The following is a 22339-nucleotide window of genomic DNA, read 5'->3' as shown; positions in this document are numbered from 1 at the left end:
TGTCTGTATTGTCATTGTCAAAACTATCCAACAGACAAAAGTGGTTTGCGTCATACAAGCTGACTTTACCAAATTTGCTCATAAATAAATCTACAATTTTGATAGTCATTTGTACATTTTGTTAATTGGATCCCTGAATTACCAAAATGGAAACTACTCAGGGTCCCAGATGGTGTACATGGTTCATCTGCCATCACAATGCCAGACAAAGAGACATTGAACTATAGCTGCTAACCTAGTTCAGTTTTACTTACATGAAATTCGCCGCAATGCCACTCCCGTCAGTTTTAACGGAGGTGAAAGTTTTTGATAACTTTTCATTTTCAAGCTCTTAAGAAGATGTGTCTTAAGATAAACTGAGTGAATTTAAAGGAGGCGTGGAATTTGCAAAATTTGGTGCCAAATTTGAAAATTCAAATCAAAATGGCTGGCTTCTTGTTAGAGTTAAGGAAAGGCTCCAATATACTTTTTTGTGTGTCTTCACATGATAAATATGTGTACCAAATTTCATTTGTTTGTGTCAATCTGGAACGAGGGGCTCAATTCTTACAATTCGCCAAGGGGGGGCGCTGTTGAGCCATTTTGTGATTTCCTCAACCCATAAATATCAAATTGCTCACCGGGTCTGGTATCTGGGCAAATTGTCATAAGATTTGTTTGGGCATGTTTTAGCTGCCAAGAATACGTTTGATTTGGAAGAAGAAAAAAAAAATCCTGCAGATTCACTGTTAGTGCTCAGGCCTTAATCATGACTTCTACGTCTAGATCCATGGCATGTTTTCTCTTTCTCTTTTTCTCCAGACTCTGTCAGGCTGGTGAATGGGACTAACCTGTGCTCAGGCCGACTGGAGGTGAAGTCTAACCAGTCGTGGTTCTCAGTGTGTGAGGCGGACTTCGACCTGCAGGATTCAGAGGTGATCTGTAGGGAGCTTGGTTGTGGAGGTTCTCCGGTCATCCAGGCGACGCAGTATGAGGCTCCAGTGTTGACCAAAGAGTTCCGCTGTGGAGGCCATGAGTCGACTCTCCTGGACTGTGGAAGCTCAGATAAGGACATCTGCTCCTCTGGCAAAGCTGTTCAACTCACCTGTTCAGGTAGAAGAGAAGAATTTACTAATGATGTCCTGAAAATCTTAAGCAATTTGAGATGCAAGGAATAAAATGACAAATGGTGGCTATTAGCCCAACAAAACAAAAGTAAATGGTTCAATTAGCACTGCCAGTATATTATTCTTTAAAGTCCGTGTAAAGTAAGAATAAATATGTGAGTTCGACATACCACAGAAGTGTGTTGTTAACCACCCTGCCAAATTTGAATGATTAAAAAAATCACCAAATATATGAAATTAGGCTTCAAAGTTTGCTGAAACCCCGCCCCCTACCAAGTGTCACCTGTCAATCAAAGTCACCACCTCTACCAGAAACATGGATGCTACGTCTGAGAACTTTCTGCTGCTAGCTTAACGGCTAACTAAGCTGCTAACCCTGGCGGCTAGCTCGGCAGCTAATTCGGCAGCTAGCTCGGTGGCTAACTCAGCTAACTGGCTAACTGTAGACTGTAGTAGTAGTACTAGTGTGCGCTGAATGTATTTATACCTCTACAGCAGCAGGGGCGGGTTTATGCTAATCACTAAATCCTGAACACAGAAATCTTGAAACACAGTTTGTGAAGCCTAGCTCCACAATTCAAATCTAAATGGTTGAAATGCTTTTTACACCTTTTTTTAGAAATACATTTATGACCTATTTAATGTGTTTAGAAGAAAATGTCTGAATTCACTTTACACAGTCTTTAAATTGTGACCTCAGGACTTCTAAAGTCTGGCTTTGGTTTTACCACTGATTGCAACTCTAACATTGGTCCACTTTCTTTTTGCATTGCAAGTTCGGTTTCATTACAAGCTGCCCTCTTTTTCCCCCCCAGAGCCGGCTGATGTCAGGTTGGTCGGAGGAGCCAGCCAATGCACTGGCACTCTGGAGATGAAACAATGGGGTGAATGGAAACCAGTGGTGGAGGACTACTGGAGCCTGAGGTCAGCAGGTTATGTGTGTGGACAGTTGGACTGTGGCTCTGTTATTTCAACCAGAAGAAGAGAAGACACCTCACCTAGACATATGTGGCAACTCAAATCTGACTGCGATGAATCTTTGCTGACGAAATGTTTCAGAAGACCTGTACATTCCTCTTTCATCCTGGAGATAACCTGCTCAGGTGACACCATTAATGATATTAATCAGTCAGTTGTTTAAACAAGGCTGCAAACATTATTTATTGATATTTGTACTGATATTATTGACTTTATGTTTTATAACTGCTTGTTGATTATTGTATTAATTATTGTATTAATGATGTAAAGTTAACTTGAGTGTCACAAAAGGCACCTTTACTTAAAATGTATAGCAAATGTTTAGCAGAGCTTACTTATTTAGGAGTTTGTGGAGACTGAAACGGAGCTAAAAGGAGATAGATAGGTATGTAGGTAGGGAGGTTGGTAGGTAGGTAGGTAGGTAGGTAGGTAGATAGATTGACTGATTGATTGATTGATAGATACTTTATTCATCCCAAAGGAAATTAAGGAGGAGAGTCAGCAATGGCTTGCACTGAATTTCAGGTCAATGAACATTGAAACAGGTCTTTCTTTCTTTCTTTCTTTCTTTCTTTCTTTCTTTCTTCCTTTCTTAGACTCCATCCGGCTGATGAATGGGACTGACCTGTGCTCAGGCAGACTGGAGGTGAAGTCTAACCAGTCATGGTCCTCAGTATGTGAAGATGACTTCGACCTGCAGGATGCGAAGGTGGTCTGTAGAGAGCTTGGCTGTGGGGAGCGTTCAGTCTTCAGGGGGGAACTTCATGGAGAAGTGGAGACTGGATGGATGAACATGTTCAATTGTGAAGGGCATGAGTCTGCTCTCCTGGACTGTGGACGCTCAGGGTCAACTAGAAACACCTGCTCAACTGGCAAAGCTGTTGTACTCGCCTGCTCAGGTACAGCTTTGATTCAGGTTAACATCTGTTTTTATTGCAAGTCACTTTCACTCATTACTCACTTGTCTTTGTTCAGACCGTAATGATGTGAGGTTGGTGGGAGGAGCTAGCGACTGCGCCGGTAGACTGGAGATGAAACACCAAGAAGAGTGGAAAGTGGTGATTAGTGATTCCTGGAGTCTGAAGGAAACAGCTATAATATGCAGATGGTTGGACTGCGGCTCGCCTGTTTCGGCAGTGAAGAGAGAGGATTCCTCAGAGCGGCCTGCGTGGTACATCAAATACTCCTGTGTTCAGTCTCAATCTACAGTGAGGGAGTGTGTGACAACAAGGAACTATACTTATTATGACATCCTGGAAATCACCTGCTTAGGTAACATCATTAATAACATTGTGTTACAGTATACGAAGTTGGCATATGTAAATTATGAGGTTTTGAATTGTCCACTATGGTTGTAATTCCTGAGATACTGGGCTCAATGTTCACCAATGAGGGTTAGACATGTGATCTCGACAGCCAATTCATAGTCTGTAGTGTCAGCAGCAGTGTTGGGGAACATTACAAAGTTACTGCCATGAAAAAGTAACACAAATACAATCAGGCAAAATGAGTTTCCTGTGAATGGAGTTTGGGCTCATCATTAGAAACATGGTGAGAAGCTCAGAAGAGCTCAGAGTAGAAACCTGGAAGCATGAAGGTGCTCATTTTGTGTCCATTGGAGTCTAGACCGAAGTGGTGCGGTCATGCCTTCCTTTTGAAGTTTTCTGAGCATGTCGCACTGAGATCACATGTCCTATCTGACCTATGGGAACACCTCAGGATCCAGGAAGGAAGATGGAAATACTGCCACGACCCAAACCTAAATAGAAGGATGTTTCTAATGAGAAAATGACCTGTTTTACTCTCTCCACAGAGTCTGTCAGGCTGGTGGATCAATCTGTTTCCTGTTCAGGCAGATTGGAAGTGAAGTCTAACCTGTCGTGGTCTTCAGTGTGTGAAGATGACTTTGACTGGCAGGATGCAGAGGTGGTATGTAGGGAGCTTGGGTGTGGGGCACCTTCAGTCCTCCAGGGGGTGCTCTATGGAAAAGTGGAGGCTGCCGTCTGGACTGAAGAGTTCCAGTGTGAAGGCAATGAGTCTGCTCTGCTGGACTGTGAAGGGTCCGGCTCAGTGAGGAAGACCTGCTCACCAAATAAAGCTGTTGGACTCACCTGCTCAGGTTGATGATGAATTGTAGCTGTGATCTTGCTCACTCGTATACTTCTTCTACTAATGGTTCTCCTGTCTCTGCTCAGCTCCAGGTGATACCAGGTTGGTGGGAGAGCCCAGTCGCTGTGCTGGATTTCTGGAGATGAAAAACCGGGGCGAGTGGAGACCAGTGACTGACTCAGATTCTGCATGGGACCAGAAGTCTGCAGCTGCAGTGTGTGCACAGCTGGTTTGTGGTTCTGCTGTTTCAACGAGGAGATCAGATGATTTTCCATACAGAGTTGTGTGGTGGATCAAGTCTCCTTGTGTCCAGTCAGCATCTTCCCTGCAGGAGTGTCTAAGGGAGATCGGTATAGATGAATGCCACACTGGCCTGGAAGTGATATGCTCAGGTAATACTACACACATTTTAAACATGACATATTCTGCACATTTTCAGGTCTATATTTTTATTGGGGGGGGGGGGGTCTTCAGGAATATTTTTACTTGACTACATCCCCCCAGCTCAACCTCTGTCTGAATCAGGGTTTTTTAGCTCCTGTCTCTTTAAGGTCCTCCTCTCAGACACACTCTCTCAGCAGATTTAGTACTATAGTAGCAGGATTTTACTACTTTTTCTAATTTTTTACCCAAAATGTCAACTCAAAACAACATCTGTATATCTTTGAGCCACAATTCAATCTGAAATACCAACACATGGAAAAACCTTGGCAACAACCTTACCAACCAAGGCTAGGGGCTGGGTATCGGTACTCACTCAATACCTTTTAAACAGTATTGAAACATCACCCATCAAACGAAACCTACAATCAATCCTTCTGGCACCCAGAGCTAGAAAACATGGCTATTTGTATGGACATGCTCACAGCCAATCAATGTAAGCATTAAATTAAACCTGTCTGCGGTTTAATTTAATGCTTCGTGATGGGTATCGAATGAAGTACTCAATTGGTATTGGTATCACTTTAAGGGTACTTGGATTGGTACTAGTACAGTATTTTTTTAAATGATACCCAGTCCTATGTGCGACGGGCTGAAAGTAGAAAAAAACATCAACACAAAACATCATAACAGTTTATAAATGTCAGAAAAAGTATAATACAAGCTGTGTCTGCGAATGACTGCCTTCTGTGTGACTCTGTATGTATGAATTATATGAATGATTTGTGATTTCAATTCTTTGTAGTCTATTTTTGTGGTGTGGCTACGACCAGAGAGTTTAGTTTAGTGTTTTCCCAACCTATTGGCTTCACTTATCTGTCTGGTAATTTCAGTGAGTTTTATTCAAATGAGGCAGTGCAAACTTGGGTTGTTGGTATTCTGGTGAAAACTGGGTCTTAGACGTACTGAGAAAATATGTCTGAGGCAAAGTCATTGCTGCCAGTTTGGTGTTTTTATCACCAGCAGATGTTTCATGATGTGCAGCAATAATGCTTCAAATGTAAATCAACTTTTTGAATTAAACTCTCAGTATATGTGGTTAAAGTTGGAACATCAGAGTATTGTTATAGTTGATTCTTAGAGTATCTGATGTCCACAGCGGCACACAGAAACCTTCTCATTTAGTTCATTAAATCCATGCAGCCACCTAGAGGCAGCAGAACAGATATATTGATAAATCTGCAGCCTCCAGTTTGAGCAGTGTTGTGCCAGAGTGAAGTCACATCACAAACAGCCGTTTACCGTGTTTAACTTGATTAAATCTCATGCCAATAACACTCGGATGCTACAAATAACCACACACACCAAACTAACAACAGATTATCAAGGCTCATTTTTCCTCACAGCCTTCTTTCTAACATTTTTTATTAAAAGTGGCGTTTCATGTTTTATTCTTGAAATGCATTACAATGCAATCACTGCAGTGTTACATCAGTTAGGCTACGATGTGATGTGACCATTTACAATGCGAAATACGGTAGAATTATTATTGAGATAGTGTTGGATTGATGTCACATAAACAGCATCAACAAACTAATATTATCTAATATGTTATTTATCTCTACTGTCATTGTGCTGTGAAGATTGTTTGGCTGTAGATTTGCGGTGTTTTATGGTCACGTCTTTCCACTCTGTGCGACCCACACAAAACCATATTGTTAGAAGTCGTGTCTTCATTTGTTGAGCCCTTGTTGTCATTGCCTACAGTAATATGACAAGCTAAGGGTAGAGTTATTAATCATCCAATCCGTTTGCTCTTTGCACGAATGCACATTAACTTTGGTTGTTACTGTTATTAAAGTAGAGCTCTTTATCTCTCTGTGTTTAGATATCTGCTAGTCAGTGTTCCGGAGTAACTAGTTACATCATTTTACAATTACAGAATAAATGTAACTGTAATCCATCACAGTTACCGATGAACATGTTGATGATTACAAAGGAAGTTACATCTGAAGTCATACCTTTACGATTTTGCTCAGGAGGGTTTTTTGCTCATTTTTTAATATCTAACATGTTACTGAATACATATATTAATGTTTTTAATTCTTTGAAATCAATATTTGTTTATATTTAGTAAATAAATCATGACGTGGGCTTATTTGGAGCAAACATGGGCTTAAATGGAGTCACAGTACCAATTAAACCCACTTTATTTATCAAATACCTTTATTTTATATTCCAAAATCTACATGAACTAATGAATACATTTTCAAATGAGAGATAAATGTTGCTTTATAAGAAATGATCTCCCTTATAAATCATGTCAGTATCCATGAAAAACAGCTGCACTTAGATTTTGGTGCTTAATGGGAACGTTTACCCTAACAGATGAAAACATTGGTTAGACAATTAGAAAAGTCATCGAATGTAATAAGTTACATTACTTTGATTAAGTCATTGAAATAGTTACATTACTTATTACATTTTAAATAGAGTAACTAGTAATCTAATCTTAACCAAGGATCTATTCCTCTGTTAACAGATTTGCTGGCTCAACCAGTCATCTCCCTCTCTCCCTCCACTGACGGGGTCTCTCAGGGCAAGCAGCAGGGGTCTCAGGTGCTCCTGGGCTCCAACTTCACCATCAGGTGCTCTGTCCAACCTCAGTATGAAGGAGGCACGTTCCAGCTTGTCTTCAACACCTCGGCCACAGTGCAGAACTACACCCTGCCGGCTGTCAATCACTCTGCCCATTTCCTGTTTTCTGCCGCAGACCACACCCACCCAGGGGAATACAGATGTCTTTATCATGTCTACGTTTTCTCTCAAAACTTCTCCTCTGAAAGCCGGCCACTCTATCTCTATGAAGCAGGTAACGTTACAGAGAATCTGAGTCAAGATATAATTTTAATGTAAACACCTTAAATATTGATGTTTATTTAATGGTTTCAAAGGATGATCAAAAGTGATGATTTTTAAATTGTGTTTCAGCCTCTCTAACAGATTTGACCATCAGACTGTTTGTCCTTCTCCTGGCTATGATGTCATGTGTCACTGGTATCTGCCTCTACTTTAAGGTAAAGTAAGCTTCTTTAGTCAGAGGAGGATTTAATTAGAAGAGAAAAGTTACTGCAGCAGGTAACTTCAGATATCTCCTGTCGTGTCTTTTGGGGCCAGCAGGGGGCAGAAGCCAGGACACTTGAGAAGAACACTTCAGCTGGTGGTTGGGAAGGTTGAGATGATGAAGACGATGTTCGAGGAGGAGAGAGAAGATTTTGTTTGCAGTTCGACACCTGTTTTCTTCAAATACAGATCTGTAAGAACTAAACCAGTATTTGCTATTTGTAATTTAAAGGGCCAGTGTGTGAGTTTTATTGGCACCTAACAGGATATATACAGGATAGACATACATATTTTTTAATTGGTGTGTAATCACCTAAAAAGAAGAGTTGTTGTGTTTTTGGTACCTTAAAATGAGAGCTTTATATCTACATAGGGATGTAGCGGATTTGTATAATTATTATTATTATAATTAGTCACTCGTTAAAAGGGGCACCACCGGACGTAAGATCCGGAAGTTATGATTATTCAATTAGGATTAATTAAATAACCATAACTCAATTAAATAGATTTGATTAAGGCAAATTTGATGAATCAGTCAAATATCTTTTAGGCTCGTGGTTTCTAGGCGTCAGGGAACTTGTTAGTGTATTTAAACCAGAAAATAAGGCACACAAACACAGTTTGTCTATGATACTAACAGGCTATTTATTTAAACACATGGATTAAGTAACAATAGATATAGCGTCATGAAACATATGCACACATATATAACGTCAAAGAGGTAGGTTAATTATGCTCAGTGAAGGTTTAATAGCGACTCAAACTCATGATGCAGCAGTGATGACTGAAAGTCTACTCCTAAATACTATGTAAAGCTACTCTGTCGATATTAATAACTATAGGGCAGTGGAGTTTAAAAGGTCAGCTACAATCTTTCACCAGCCTGTGTAAAATATGGAACCATAGCCCTACTTGTGCAGAAGACGTCGATCGTCAGCCCTGGAGTGGTTTTGGTTGCGAACTCAGCGGGGGTTTTGGCCTCTTCCTCTCTGGGTTCAGCAATGCGGGCCCGGTTGACTGGCTTCGGCGGGTGGTGACTGGCTTCGGCGTGTGGTTCGGCTGAGTGGTTCTGCTGGCCTCGGGAGCTGCAGATGCCACTGGCGCTTCGTGGTGGGTCACAGGCGGTGAAGAGACGATGTTGTGCGGCTGACTCAGTTCTTCTTAGTACCTCAGTTCAGGCTGACCAGCACAGCCGAGGTATTTTATTCAATAAAAAGGTTCAGAGTGGTTCTCTTGAATTCAGCTTGAATTACTGAGGGAGAAAAGTCTTTTAGGCCGTGCTGAGCCTTGGAGATGCGGAGTCAGATGTGGTTTTCTGGCTGAGTCCGAAACGGACAAAGGTTGAAGCACGTGGGCTTTTAGAAAAAGATAAAAAAAAAGGTAAATAAACTACGCTGAGCTAATCAAAAAGGCAACGACGTCAAACTGGAATACGACTGATTGGCTTGTAATAAAAAAAATCAAAGATAACTGTGTAAAAGGAAGAATGCTCTAAGCTGCGAAAATACTAAACAAAGGATTACGTACTAGAAAAGTTTAAGAGGTTATAAACGAGCAGCAAGGAGCAACATAAGTAAGCAAAGGAAAAAGAAACAAGAGAGCGAAATTTCAAAATCTGGCGCTTATGTATCAAGGGGGATGGATCCCAGGAGATGGCCCAACATCCGGAGTGAAGGCTTTTCTCTCCTCCTTCGAGGTAGCAGGGAGGAGGGGTCGTTTCCCTATTTTAATCGGAATACTAGGATTTAATTTTAATATCGCATCACTGCTGTCTCATCAGCACGAGGGAAATAACATAATCCTTCACCCTAATACAGGCATACAGATACAAAGTGGTATAACATTCGTAGATATTTTGGACTACAGTCCCACAATCAATTGAAACATGCATGTTCTTCCTAAATAAGATTATGCTGATTTTATGTTAGCAGAGGTAGCAAACTTTACTCATATCATATCTCCTGCATTCCTGTTGGATCTTAAACCTGTTTGTAGTTACCAACAATGATAGTCATGCATGTCACACTCATATGGGATTTGTCGGGGTAACATAGGCATCAAAGAATTATAAAACAGAAATATAATGTTACAGAGATCACATTGTTCATTAGAAAAAGGGTTAATAGGTCATTTTAAAGTCATTTATCTTGATTGTCTGTTGCATTGAAGGAAGGCATAGAGTTCATTTGGAGTTTAGTGTAACAAGAGGATGATTCTCCTTAGAGTCACACAGGGGTTCTGTTTTACCTCCCAGAACCCAGGGGATTTCACACGTAGGTCAAAAGGTCTCTGAAAAGGCCCCCTGGAGGGATGGAATGGGGGTGAAAAGTTTGTTGGGATCGTAAAAGCTCCCATCCTTTTGCCCATCTCCTACTTCGTGACAGGAGAGGGGGTGAAGGAAAACAAACCAGCTCCTTCATATATTTGAATTATCAGTTTACTGCCCCTTTTCCAGGGCATCAAAGCATTCCATTGTTGAGAACTTGCTATGGATCAGTCCTCATGCTACATTCCCCCACTTTGATTGGCGACTGTTGGTCCAAGGGTCGTCGAATCAATTGATGAGGGCATGGTGGGCTGATGAAGAAGGGTTAGCTGGTGCACATTGTTACAACAGACTGGTGATTGCTAAATACCTATTCTTAAGGTTCGACCTCGGTGAGCTCTGAGGTGGGAACGACACTAAACTTAAAGAGAGAAAACAAAAAGTAGTTAACTGAGGGTATAGGCATTACTAATACTAACACACTACATCTATTGTGCTAAATCTAAGTTTCTATAGGGTTGGTTGGTGTTAGTCGACATCAGTTGGGGAGGTTAATGTCTGTAAGGTCAAGTACGGCAGATTGGGGACTTTGGCCGTCGTTAGAGTCTTCCTCGGGATCGATCACCACCAAGTCACCCGTGGTCGTCCCGTTAGGTTGGCGTCTGCGTCGAGGTAATTTGTTAAGTCGGTCAGTGCACCTAGCAACCTGGTATTGAAGGTGTCTGTAACGTTTGAGGAACAGGAAGGTTATGACAAATACTAAGAGGTATCCTAGGCCGACGGATGCGGCAATCGCGCTGTCAGGAGAGGACCAAGCATATGTGAGGGGTTGAATGGGTCTTCTAGACCTAACTTCCATCTCCTGCAGCATATCATCGATGGGGGTCACATCTACTGTCTGTGGGCCTTCAAACTGTAATTTAGTCAGAGTCTGTTCGTCAAACTTCAGGGCATGCTTACTGAAAAAGTCGGAGACTTCTATGTTGCTATTGTATTGATCAGATGGTAGGTGGTAGAGTGCTACGTCATTAATATGTAGTATGGACCCTTCGGGGACATCAATCCATAGGGCCTGGCTAAGTAGCTCAACCTGAACTGAAGTGTCATGTTGTTCGTAGGTCAACGTGGCGGTTTTCGCTGGAGTACTAACTAGCCAACGATTTCCTACGATTTCTACCTGGGTCGTAGTGACCTCATGTCGGGGAGTGACGGTCGTGGGACACTGGGAGTTCTTGGTCATCGTCTGGAGTCCACAGATACTACCCGTACTATCCTGCATAAAGGGTTTGCTGGGGCAGAGGTAGTGGATGTCTTTGGTCAGGGTGCACATACGAAGGTTAGGGACTAAGTACAAATCTGGGTCATTGTCATGATAGGCTATCACTTGGGGCGTATGCACTTTAACATGCACGTCTCCTTGCCAAAGTCCTACGTTCACTACGTCTTTTAGTCGGTAGATGTGTTCGGGTGAGACTATGGGCAGGTTGATGATAAAGGCCACTTCTCTGGCTTCTGGGTCAACATAGAGGGGGACAGAGCTACCTAAGGTGTATGCTAGGTGTGCTTGTAGGGGAGTAATTATCTCAGAAGTGGCCTCGGCTAAAATTTCTTCCACTAAGGAAAGGGGAACTAGATACGGGGGAATCCTGCCAGTAGCCAAACTATCCACTGACGAACCGGTATCTCTCAGCAGGTCTGCCATCAACATAGTGACCAACTGTGTATGAGCCTGATCCACCTCTAGGATGTTCAATAAGGTGCTGACTGTACCTAAGGTTTTACTCAAGGTGTTGCTTATAGTGTTTACTACCAAAATGGTTCCTTGCAGGGTCTTGCCAAACTTTTGTAAATCTTCCTGTTGTTCGTTTATCTGTTCTTGGATCAGGGGAATCTCGGTCTGTAGTTCACCTATGTGTCTCCGGACCGTGGCCAGTTGGACTGAGTTAACTGCAGAGACTCCTAAACTAAACAGAGAACCTACAGTCGCAGCTGCGGCTAGCAGAGTTCCGATAAACCTTTTTTCCCTTTTGCTAGTACCACTTAACTCTGATTGAGTGATAGTAAATTTCTGCAGCTGTTGCAACATGTGGGTAATATCGGCCTTGGCGTGACCCATGGCTTCCGAATTCCATTTCTGACCAGCCCAGGAGGTCAATTTAGTCGTAGTGGGAATGTTTGTCTTACATACCGTCTCGGGGTCGAACCTGACAAACACCTTCTGGGTGTGCAGGCGACAGTTTGTAATTAGGAGTCCGGGTTGTTCTTTGAGAACAATGCCGGAATTTGGTCCTGGCTCCACGGTTTCAGGTCTCGCAGGAACCAGGCCAATGGTCAACAGGGAAAACAGCAGCCACATCATCCTGGTGGAAAGGACAGACATGGTTATAGGATTTTCCTCGACTAGGACAATGACACACTGCTGAGGGAACTGACAAATTAATTATTGCAACCCCCACTTAGTGTTTGACTCGTAAAGGGGGTTTACAGATGCAATCCAAAACATTCAAGAGACAACAGTTCTATTGAGAGAGAGTGTTACCTGTACCCAGGAATAGTAGTCTATTCCTTACCACGTATTGAGCTGTAGGGAGTTAGAAGGACTGTAAAGTGAAAAATGTGATGTTACTGATTATATAGGTCGCTTAGTACCGTTGCTTGCGTCTATTTGTTAGTAAACGGTACCTGCTTTGGTTGCGTTTTTTCTATTTTAGGACTTAACTGGGACATGGTGGTCCCCTGCAAGTCCCATGGGGGTTTTGTGTGGTTTGATCTGATTGCGATGGACCCATTTAAGGACCGATTCCCGTTTGCCGTCGTTAACTTTAATTTGATATACGACGGGGGAGAGCTTTTCGGTGATGACATAGGGTCCTGACCAGCGGGGGAGGAGCTTGCGGGCTCTCTTCCCTGTCCCGGTGCTAGATGATCCAACGGGTTGAGCAAAGATGTAGTACCACACTTTGTCCCCCACTTGGAGTTCATTGTACGACGCCTTTTTGTCGTAATAGGCTTTCCGCCCTTCCGCGCTCTCGTTTAAGTGTTTCTGCGCGAAGGCGAAAGTGACTCGGAGATGTTTGTGGAGGTCGGTCATGTATTGCTGAGTGGTGTACGCAGTTGCAATGTTCGCCTCGCCGGGTTGGTATAGCAGGTGTAGGGGTAGAGTCATTCGCCTGCCCGTCATCATTTCGAATGGAGAGATCCCGGTCGCTTCGTGTTTGGTTGCCCGAATGGCCATTAGAGCTAACGGCAGTTTGACATCCCAGTCTTTATGGTTGGCAGCCACGTATTTCTTTAGGATGCCTACCACCGTTCGGTTTGCTCGTTCTACTTGGCCAGATGCCTGCGGATGGTAGCTTACATGTACGTTAGCTTTCACCCCCAGAGTTTGCCAAAGTAGTTGCATGACCTCCCCAGTGAAATGTGTGCCTCTATCCGAGTTGACGCGACTGGGGAGGCCGAACCTTGAGAAGACATGGTTCATTAGCAAGTAGGCGGTTGTCTGGGCTGTGTCGTTCGGTGCGGGTAGACATTCCAGCCATTTCGTGAATGCACATGTGACAGTGAGGAAGTATTTGTTTCCTCGGCTTGACTTGGTCAGGGGTCCTACCCAGTCGATTTGTAGATCTGACCAAGGGAAGGTGATGCCCCTACTCTGCAGGGGTGCTCTGTGTTTGGGATTGGTTGGCTGGAATTGACAACAGACCAAGCAGCCTTTGATGTAGTCTGCTATATCTTTCCGCATGTGTGGCCAGTACGCTACTTCCTTTAGTGCGTTATATGTGGCTGTGTTCCCTTTGTGGCCCATACATGGCGAGTCATGGGCATACATGAGCATCACCCCCCTGTGGTGACGAGGGACCACGAATGCAAGAGAGTTGGGTGCGTCGGCAGCATACGCCAAGATGCCCTTGACGGTTTTCAGACTGGCGCGTACATTGAAAAGTGCCTGCAAGTCGGGGGTAGACGAAAAGTCGTCCTCCGAGAAGGTGGTGGCAGATGGGTCAGACAAGAACGCAATCATTGACCGAATGGCTGGATCAGCCACCTGCAAGGACACAAGATCGGAGTCAGTTAGGGCCGAGGCAAGAGAGACCACCGCCGACGTGGGCGGATCGTCAGAGGGCGTGACCTGCGACGCGGCGCACGAGCGCGTTATTGCACAGACCATGGGTTTGGGTGGGAGGGGCTGAAGTTCTGCGTCCGAGCAGGAAGCAGCCTCAAAGGACCAGGGTGTGCCGCCTGTGGCACCCTGCTTGGCCAGGGTATCAGCCAAGTCGTTAAGCTGTTTGTCTTGTCCCGGCACCCGAGAGTGGCCTCTAACCTTTTTCCAATATATTTGAAGGTCATGCGTGGACACGAGGTGGTCGCATGCCAAGAACAACTCCCTGTGTTTGACAGGTTTCCCGTTAGAAGTGGTGAAGTGGTTGCACTTCCAGATCGGGAGGTGGCAAGAGAAACTGAGGCGTGCATAATTTGAGTCAGTGCAGATCAGCAGAGTTTTGATACCATACTTGACAGTCAGTTGAAGGGTGATGAGGATTCCCGCGATTTCAGCATATTGGGATGACTGTGGTCCTAGCCTGAATTGCAGCGGTGTGCTGGGAACGTCGTTTAGCCATGCAATGCCTACGCCAGCTTGAATCTCTTTTTCGTGGTGAAAAGAGCATCCATCCACGTATGCTGTGACCATGTCTTTGCAGATGTTTTGGTCAAAGTAGTGGTGGTTGGGTGAGCTGGGTGGTGGTGGGGCGCAGCTCGGCGTTGTGTTCGCAGGCAGGTCCCCGGTGCAACGTTGGCACGCTGCCAGCCCGGTGCCCAAAGGAATCTTGTGATTCTGCGCATAGCGCACTTCTACGTCGAAGCTTTGGAGCGCCATTAGCCATGAGGCCACGCGGGCATTGGTCACCACACCGTCTCTGAGGCGCTGACTGTTGAGAAAAGTTACAGGCTGGTGGTGGGTTTCCACAATGACTTTTTGGCCCCCAAGGTAGTTGGAGAAATGTTTGACAGCCCATATCGTACTCAGTAGTGCCTTTTCGCAATCTGTGTACTTGAGTTCGGGGCCCGCCAATGTTTTGCTGGCATAGGCCACCACCCGTCTGTCTTGGTCATGTATCTGGTACAGCCCAGCACTCAGACAGTGTTCTGAGAACCCTATTTGAAGGTAGAACTGTTTGTCGCAGTCCGGGTATGACAGGCATGGGGCTGTGCACAACTTATCTTTCAGTGCCTGCATCGCACGTTCCTGTGCTGTGGTCCAGCAGAATGGTGCGTCCTTTTTCAAGAGCTCAGTCAGCGGTTTGGCTAGATCGGCATAGTTCTCAATGAACTGGCGGGAGTAATTGCATACTCCCAAGAAACTGCGAAGTTCAGAGATGTTAGTTGGAGCTTTGATGTTGGCGATTCCCTGAATACGGTTTACTTGTGGTTCAACCCCTTGTGAGCTCACAAGGAGGCCAACGTAATCGACTTTGGTTCGACACCATTGACATTTGGGGAGCGAGATTTTTGCTCCGGCCTCCGTCAGTTGTGTAAGGACGTGGTCTATCTCGTGGATGTGAGCTTCCAGCGTAGGATGTCGCATGAGGATATCGTCAACGTAGATAAGGGTGCCTCGACTGCGGGCGTCGGGGCATGCCTTGTTCAAGAAGATGTTGAATTCTGCCGGGGAATTGGCGTAACCGAAAGGGCACCTGGTAAAGGTGTATTGTCGGTTTGCAAAGGTGAACGCCAGTTTGTATTGATCGGAGGCATTTACAGGGATCGTCCAGAACCCTGATGCTACGTCAAGAGTTGAAAAGTACTGGGCATTCCTGACTTTAGGAAGCTCCTGTTCTAGCTGAGTCATGGGCCATCTGGATAGGGGAACCTGTTGGTTGAGTCGGCGATAGTCAATAGTGAGACGCCATTTACCATTAGGTTTCATTACCGGCCATAGTGGTGCCGAGTAAGTGCTATTGCAGGGCCGTATGATCTTCTTCAGTAGCAGGTTGTCTATGATTTCCTGAACAGGCTCATAGGACGCTATAGGGATTTTATATTGACGCACGAACGTTGGGGGTACATTAGGAGGAGTAGGGATGTGTACTTCGTGGATGGACGTCAAGCCACAGTCCAATGAATCCTCTGCAAAAGATGATTGGTATTTCTTCAAAACCTTACGGAGTTGATCGCGTTCCTGCTCGTCTTTGAGGGCATCAGCGGCCGTTACCACTTGTTCTAACTGGGCGTCGAAATCCAGTTTTGACTGTTGTTCCGCCTCCGGTTGTGGTTCGGAGGGTAAAGGGGGTGCTCCGCTAGGGGAAGATACGGACAAAACATCCACCGTTTGGAGGGTGATGTGGTTCTCGTCCGTGATGTCGACCCGAGCGATGGAGGTTGGGTCAAAGGCCAAGGCAGGGAAGAGGGCAATGGCCTTTGAAGGCTTAGTGAATGCCACCTTAGCTTCTGGGTCGCTGATGAGTAAGGAAGTAGGGATCTCCCCAATCACTGGGATTCCTAGTTCAAAGTCGTGGAACTTGGTGCTGATGAGCCACCCCAATGGTGTAGACTTTGGGATAAGGATGGTTCCTGAGGTGCTGTTTTGCACCATTAAGAAGGTTGACCGGGAGTCCAGTTCCAGCAAGGGTGTGGCTTCGACAGAGAGCCCAAGATCGGAGAAAAATGGAGAAGGTTGGAAGAAGACTTGGGAATGACTAATCCGTTGGCCCGGTTGCAGGTGGATGCGTATAGCTGCACCTTTGGTGAGGGCCGGGATAGTCACCGGTTGACTGTTAGCTACCTGGCAAACTTCCGGAATCAGTTGCCCGGACTTCAGGGTTTCAACGTCAAAGAAGGTAGGTTCGCACTGTGTTTCCACGAGCGACCAAACGACATTGTTGACAGTGTCCAGCTGTGCGCCCAACCTGACCAGGACATCGCTCCCAATGTATAAGGGGTATGGCAGGTTGGGAATGACAAGGAAAGGATGGGTTATTTCTCTCTTGTTCCATCGCATTGTCAAGGCGCATACGCCCTTGGCGTTCAACGTGGCCCTTGGGAGAGGGTCGGTAGGAAAGCGAATGGCTTTGTGTACCAGTTGAAGGTCAGGTATGGTCTTTGAGAGTGTATCGTACAGCTCTGTACTGATGGCCGATCTATCAGCCCATAGAGCAAGGATTACCTCGTCCACATGCGTGTTTCCCAGGTGTACACCTTCCTCCACCAGGGGGCGGTATTCATCGGTCGAGGTTGATGGGCTCAGTTTGCAGAGGAGATTTTCTCGCTGCAGGACCTCGTTTGGTGGCCACGAGGGCGCCGACGAGGCATCAGCCTCCAGTCGGGTGGCTTCAAGGACATAGCATTGTGGTGCAGTGGGAGGTTCGTGAGAGAAAGGAAGTGGTTGGCGAACCTGGGCCCACATCGCTAGTCGCTTGTAATCGATCAGTGGTTCGAACCGATCAAGAAAGTCTTGGCCAAGGAGGAAGGGGATATGGTCAAGATTTGACACATACACCGGATGAGTGAGGGTCATTGGACCTATGGTTATGTGTATCAAGGCCATGGCCGTAAGAGTGGTTCCCTCAGGGGAGTATGGTTGAATCTTCAAGGCACAAGATTGGAGTTTTAGAATCTTACCGGAGCGATGCGTGAGCGTTCGCAACTGGTTAAAGAGTGAGGTTGATATCAAGGTGATATCGGCTGCTGAATCAATCAGTGCTTCATGTTCCAGAGTGTCTTCCAGCTTTAAGGAAAGGTAGAATTTCTTGGCGACCCCCCTTTTCGTTAAGTGGCCCAAGAATTGTTGAACCGGTGGTTCAACAGGGAAGATGTTCGGGTCGTCCTGGGGCGGCAGATCTCGGGGGCTAAGCTGGACAACCAGCACAGCGCTGGGGGAAGGAGGTGTTGCATTCCCCTCGCTGTCGGGGTCAGGCTCCTCTGAGGTTGGAGTTGGCGCGGTCTCCCAGGCTGGGGCCGGCTCTTCCCCTTTGGGGTTTTTAGATGGGGAGTTAAGACCGTCGGTTGTGACCGTGTCCGGTTTAACCGACGATATGGTGAGGAGGTCAGCCTTGTCTTTGGGTTTTTCTTGCCTTTTCTGGCGAATGCGTCGAATCATTTCGACTTCTTCTTGGCTGAGGTCGGAGGTATTGAGTTTTACCTCATCCTCCTGTCTCGTGCTTTCTCTGAGTGTTTCCTGTTTGGGCGGCTGCAAGGGCCGTCTGTCGCGTGGGGCAAAATCCCGACGTCTGGGGTGTCCTCTCTCTTGGTCATCACGAAACCTAGAGCTCTCGGGGAAAGAGACCGAGCTTCGATGGGGGTTTGGGTCCCTGGAGTATCGTCTTGATTCATTCCTTGGGTAACCCCGCGATCGGTTGGGCCAGGCTGGCCTGTTTTGGCTCTCGAATGGTTGTGGCCCGGACTGGTTTGGTCTTCCTTTGGATGGGGGCTCTGGGGAAGGGCGTACAGCTTTGTGTTGGTGTATTTCACCCGGGGCTCCCTCCAGCTCCAAGGACAAGGGTTTAGTGTCAAGGGCCAAGACTGAATTTGGCTCCTGGGTTTTAGACTGGTATTGTCTTTGTTTTTCGAAACCCAGACTTGCAAGTTCGCGCAGCTGCTGTATGGTGGCGGTGCGCGGGTTTGCCATGACTCCAAGATGATGGCTAGTGCCAGGGTGGAGGTTTTGGATGAAGAGGGTTTTGAAGTTCAAGTCTTCCTCCATCTCGGGCTCGTTTCTGGAACCAAAATAGGCCTGAAGAAGGCGTTGGTAGAACTGTGAAGGGGGCTCATTTCGCCCCTGTTTGGTGATCATGGCGACGCTTAGGCCAGATCGTGAGATGGGGTCTGAGAACTCCTTCTCTAGGGCCTGTCTAAGCAGGGCATAATCCCTCCTGACGTGGTCGGGCTGTCGCTCGAGGAACCTGTTGACAATGCTGGTGGAAGTCACCTTGATGAGATATATACGGTGGTCCGACGTCGCGTCGGGAACGTCTCGCAAATAGAACTCGATGTCCTTCAAGTACATGTCGATGTCATGGGAACCACTGGGACTGGGTTCAAAGCGTGTTATATTGCGCGCAATCTTATCGAGGTCCCTGTCCGAGGGGCCTCGAGCACGAGGATAGTCTTGCGGAGTATAGGCACGCAGACGGGAAGACCCTTCTGGGTGCAAGGAATATTTGTTAGCTCCAAGAGGAGTTGGTGTATATGGTGCGGAGTACACTGGTAAACCCCTACCATGGTCTCTCCAGACAGGAGGGTCTTGAGACGTCTCCCTGTGGGGAGTCTCGACGAACACGTTTCGTCGGGTCCGATTTACTTCAAGAGAATATGGCGGTTCTTCTTTGGGTGTACCCCTTTCAACCTGCTGGTTTTTCCGTTGTCGGAGGGCTTCTTCGGCTTCGTTCCGGGCACGGTTCAGCTCTAGTTGGAGCTGGTGGTTTTCTTCATCTATGCCCTTCACGTCCAGCTCGTAGACTTGGTTTTGGTAGCGTAAGATATCTACTGTTTTCGTGGCTTGGCGAAGCGCGGCTTGAGACTCATCGTAGCCTTTACTTACCTCTCCAAGCTGTGTTTCGGCCTTCTTTAGCTCTTTGTCGCTAAGGAAGAGCGTGTCTGTTAGCCTAGCGTTCTTCGACTTCCATTCCTCCTTCTCACGCGCCCATTCCTCCCTTTCAGCCATGAGTCCCGACAGTTGAGTGGTTAGTTTCTGTTCTCGGGTATGGGCGTGTTCCAGGGATAGGTGGGAACTATCCAGCAGCTGTCGGATCGTGTCTCTCTCACTTCTCGCCTCTTGGAGTTGTTGGTTGCGAGTGGCTAACGCGCTTTTGGCTTGTTCAGCCTGTCCGTGGGCGTGTCGGACTTGGGCTACTGTGATGAGAGCTATTTGCCCTAACACTTTAAGTAACGCTTTGTCTTTGGGTGGTTTGGCCGAATTCTCCTGGATCAAGGTGTTCAATGTCGACTCGAGGATCGGCGGTTCAGCTTCTAGTAGGCCAGTAGCTTGGCCAGGCATTATATTTTCTGTGATTTCTATTAGGAAGTGCTCTAGGCGGTCTAGAGGGTCTGCCATGGTGGAGTCCTCGGAGGTGGACGTGGTGTCCAAGGTTAACTCCTCAGTTTCAGACATGAGGTTGATTTGGTTAAGTCAATTGATGTCCTGGATTAGTTTCGTCAAGTTAATTGACGGCAATTGGATTAGAGTAACTTCTAAGGTACAAAAATAACTTGCTTTGGATGTACAAATTAAAGTTGTGACCTGTGTGTTATCTTTGCTGTTTAATTATCAGGCTAGTGAGGGTTATCGTTTTCTGCTGAGTTTACAATAATACACAACACAGAACAAACTAACAAAATAGAAAAACAAACAGACCAAGAGGCTGAAGGGATGTTAACCTTACAGTTCTATGGGGATTGGCCTATTAGCTGATCACCTTTACTGTGTTAAGATGTATTCTTTTAGTCTCGACCATTAAACTCTTAACTTTATTGTTGTTTGTTTTAGTAGTAACTGTAGGTGACAAGTTCTATTCCTGATAAATAGTTGTACTATTAAGTTATGCCAATAAACAAGTATGTCTGGTTTGTTATGTGTACAGTTACTGTCTAGTTACCTTAGGAATAAGGGAAGAGAGAGAAAAAAAATTCAATGAGAGAAACAAAAAAAAATTCTTTTTTTTTTTTTTCAATCAAATAAATTGAAATAAAAATTATTTTAATTAATTTCCTTTTCGAGTAATAAACAAAATTTGTCTTAAATTGAATAAAAAAAAAAAAATTTTAATCAAAAAAAAAAATTTTTTTATTTTATTTTAATTGATAAAATTTTTCGAATTATTTTAATTGATAAAATTTTTCGAATTATAAACCAAATTTGTTTTCCATTCAATGTAGAAGTGACCAGGACAGTTAGTACATCTGGGGTGAACAGCGGAAAAATCTTTTAGAATTAAGTTTGGAGCTAATGATACTAAACAGCAGTTAATTTTATTGAGCTAAGGGAATTACACTGTGAACATGAGATTGTCTTACAATAGTGATTATACTATGTATTAATCTTAAACAAGTTTCAGGTAATTAGAATTTAGAGAAGAAAATTATGTTACTCAATCAATTACTGTCAATTTTAACTTGATTTGAATGTATTGGTTGCAATTTTATAAGCCTCTTATGACGGAGGAAGGTTTGCATAAAAGGGACATTCAAATTCAGTTAAACAAATCAACCACCAGATGTCGCTGCAGTTTTTCCTCTGGATATGGAGCGACGGAAGCGGAAAGGAAAGGGAAGGGCGGTGACGTCAAGGCTGACGCTTTTTTTGCTACGCCCACTGAAGGACTTGCTCGCGCTGGCACAAAAATGGCTATTTCGCCCTCAGACACAGGCAGCAACACTCTCCTCTCAATGACCTGGCATGAACTCTCAAAAAAAAGGCGGCGAGGCAGAGAAAGCCTCCAGTTTTGAACGGTTTTCCGCTCGTCTTAAAGCACAGTTGCAAAGCACTATCTCAACTCTTTTCCCTCGACAGTGTGGAAACCGTAGCACAGTATTACCGTATAACAACGTCTGTCAAGACTTTACTTTGATATAAAACAATTATCAGTCGCGGCTTTGGGCCTTTCAGGCGGACTTTCCACCGTTCAAAAACAGCTGCTTACTTTGAAATCAGCGGTACAGCAATTATTTATTTCAGGCTCAAGTAGCTCAATATAACTAGCTCAAACTAGTACAATCAACAACTAGCTCTTCAGCTTTCACACGTCTTCAGCAGGACGTACACTGAGTGATTTAAACACTTCACTGCTCTCAGGTCTATTATCTTGGTTATAGACCGACACGAATAATTATTTTATTTCCGTCTTCAAAGGGCTTAACACAACTAGCGCAGCAGCCAGTAACAATAATCAGCTTTATAGCTTAGACACACGTCCGGGTGGGACGTAAATAAAAGTGATTTAATACCCTATAGCTCTCGTAATCTAACACGGGTCTGTTATCCCGTTTTGAAAGAGACAAGGAGGATTATTTTATTTCAGTATTCAAACGGACTCCACACCACTAGCGCAGCAGCCCGTGACAATAATCAGCTTTATAGCTTAGACACACGTCCGCAGCGGGACGTAACAATAGTGATTAACACTTTACTTCTCTCGCAATCAAACACAGAGAATTATTTATTTCAGTCTCAGGGGACTTAACATGGCTAGCACACCGGCTAGTATCAATACTCAGCTTTATAGCATGAACACGCGTCCGCGGCGGGACGTGAACAAATAGTGGTTTACACTTTACTTCTCTCGCACTCACGGAACTTCCTTTTGGGAACCGGCAGAGAGGAACAGAGGGGGATCTCCTAGCCTGTGGTTTGGCCGTTAGCGGTTTAGGTAGCTAGTCTAAGCGG

At 45.2% G+C, this 22339-nt stretch overlaps 1 protein-coding gene across 1 annotated transcript; it reads left to right on the top strand.

Annotated features, from left to right (window-relative positions):
• Positions 1–806: 806 nt before the first annotated feature.
• On the top strand, positions 807–8760 carry LOC128359979 (scavenger receptor cysteine-rich type 1 protein M130-like; the record flags this gene model as incomplete). Its single annotated transcript, XM_053320293.1, has 8 exons — positions 807–1092; positions 1922–2209; positions 2681–2983; positions 3060–3356; positions 3898–4203; positions 4286–4585; positions 7117–7446; positions 8618–8760. Coding segments are annotated over 8 exons (2253 nt in total), but the record flags the coding sequence as incomplete, so codon positions are not given.
• Positions 8761–22339: the final 13579 nt, after the last annotated feature.

Source organism: Scomber japonicus, chromosome 6, assembly GCF_027409825.1.
Source record: "Scomber japonicus isolate fScoJap1 chromosome 6, fScoJap1.pri, whole genome shotgun sequence".
Lineage (NCBI taxonomy): Eukaryota > Metazoa > Chordata > Actinopteri > Scombriformes > Scombridae > Scomber > Scomber japonicus.
The sequence above is the reverse complement of the archived record's forward strand: the minus strand, read 5'-3'. Positions and strand labels throughout refer to the sequence as shown.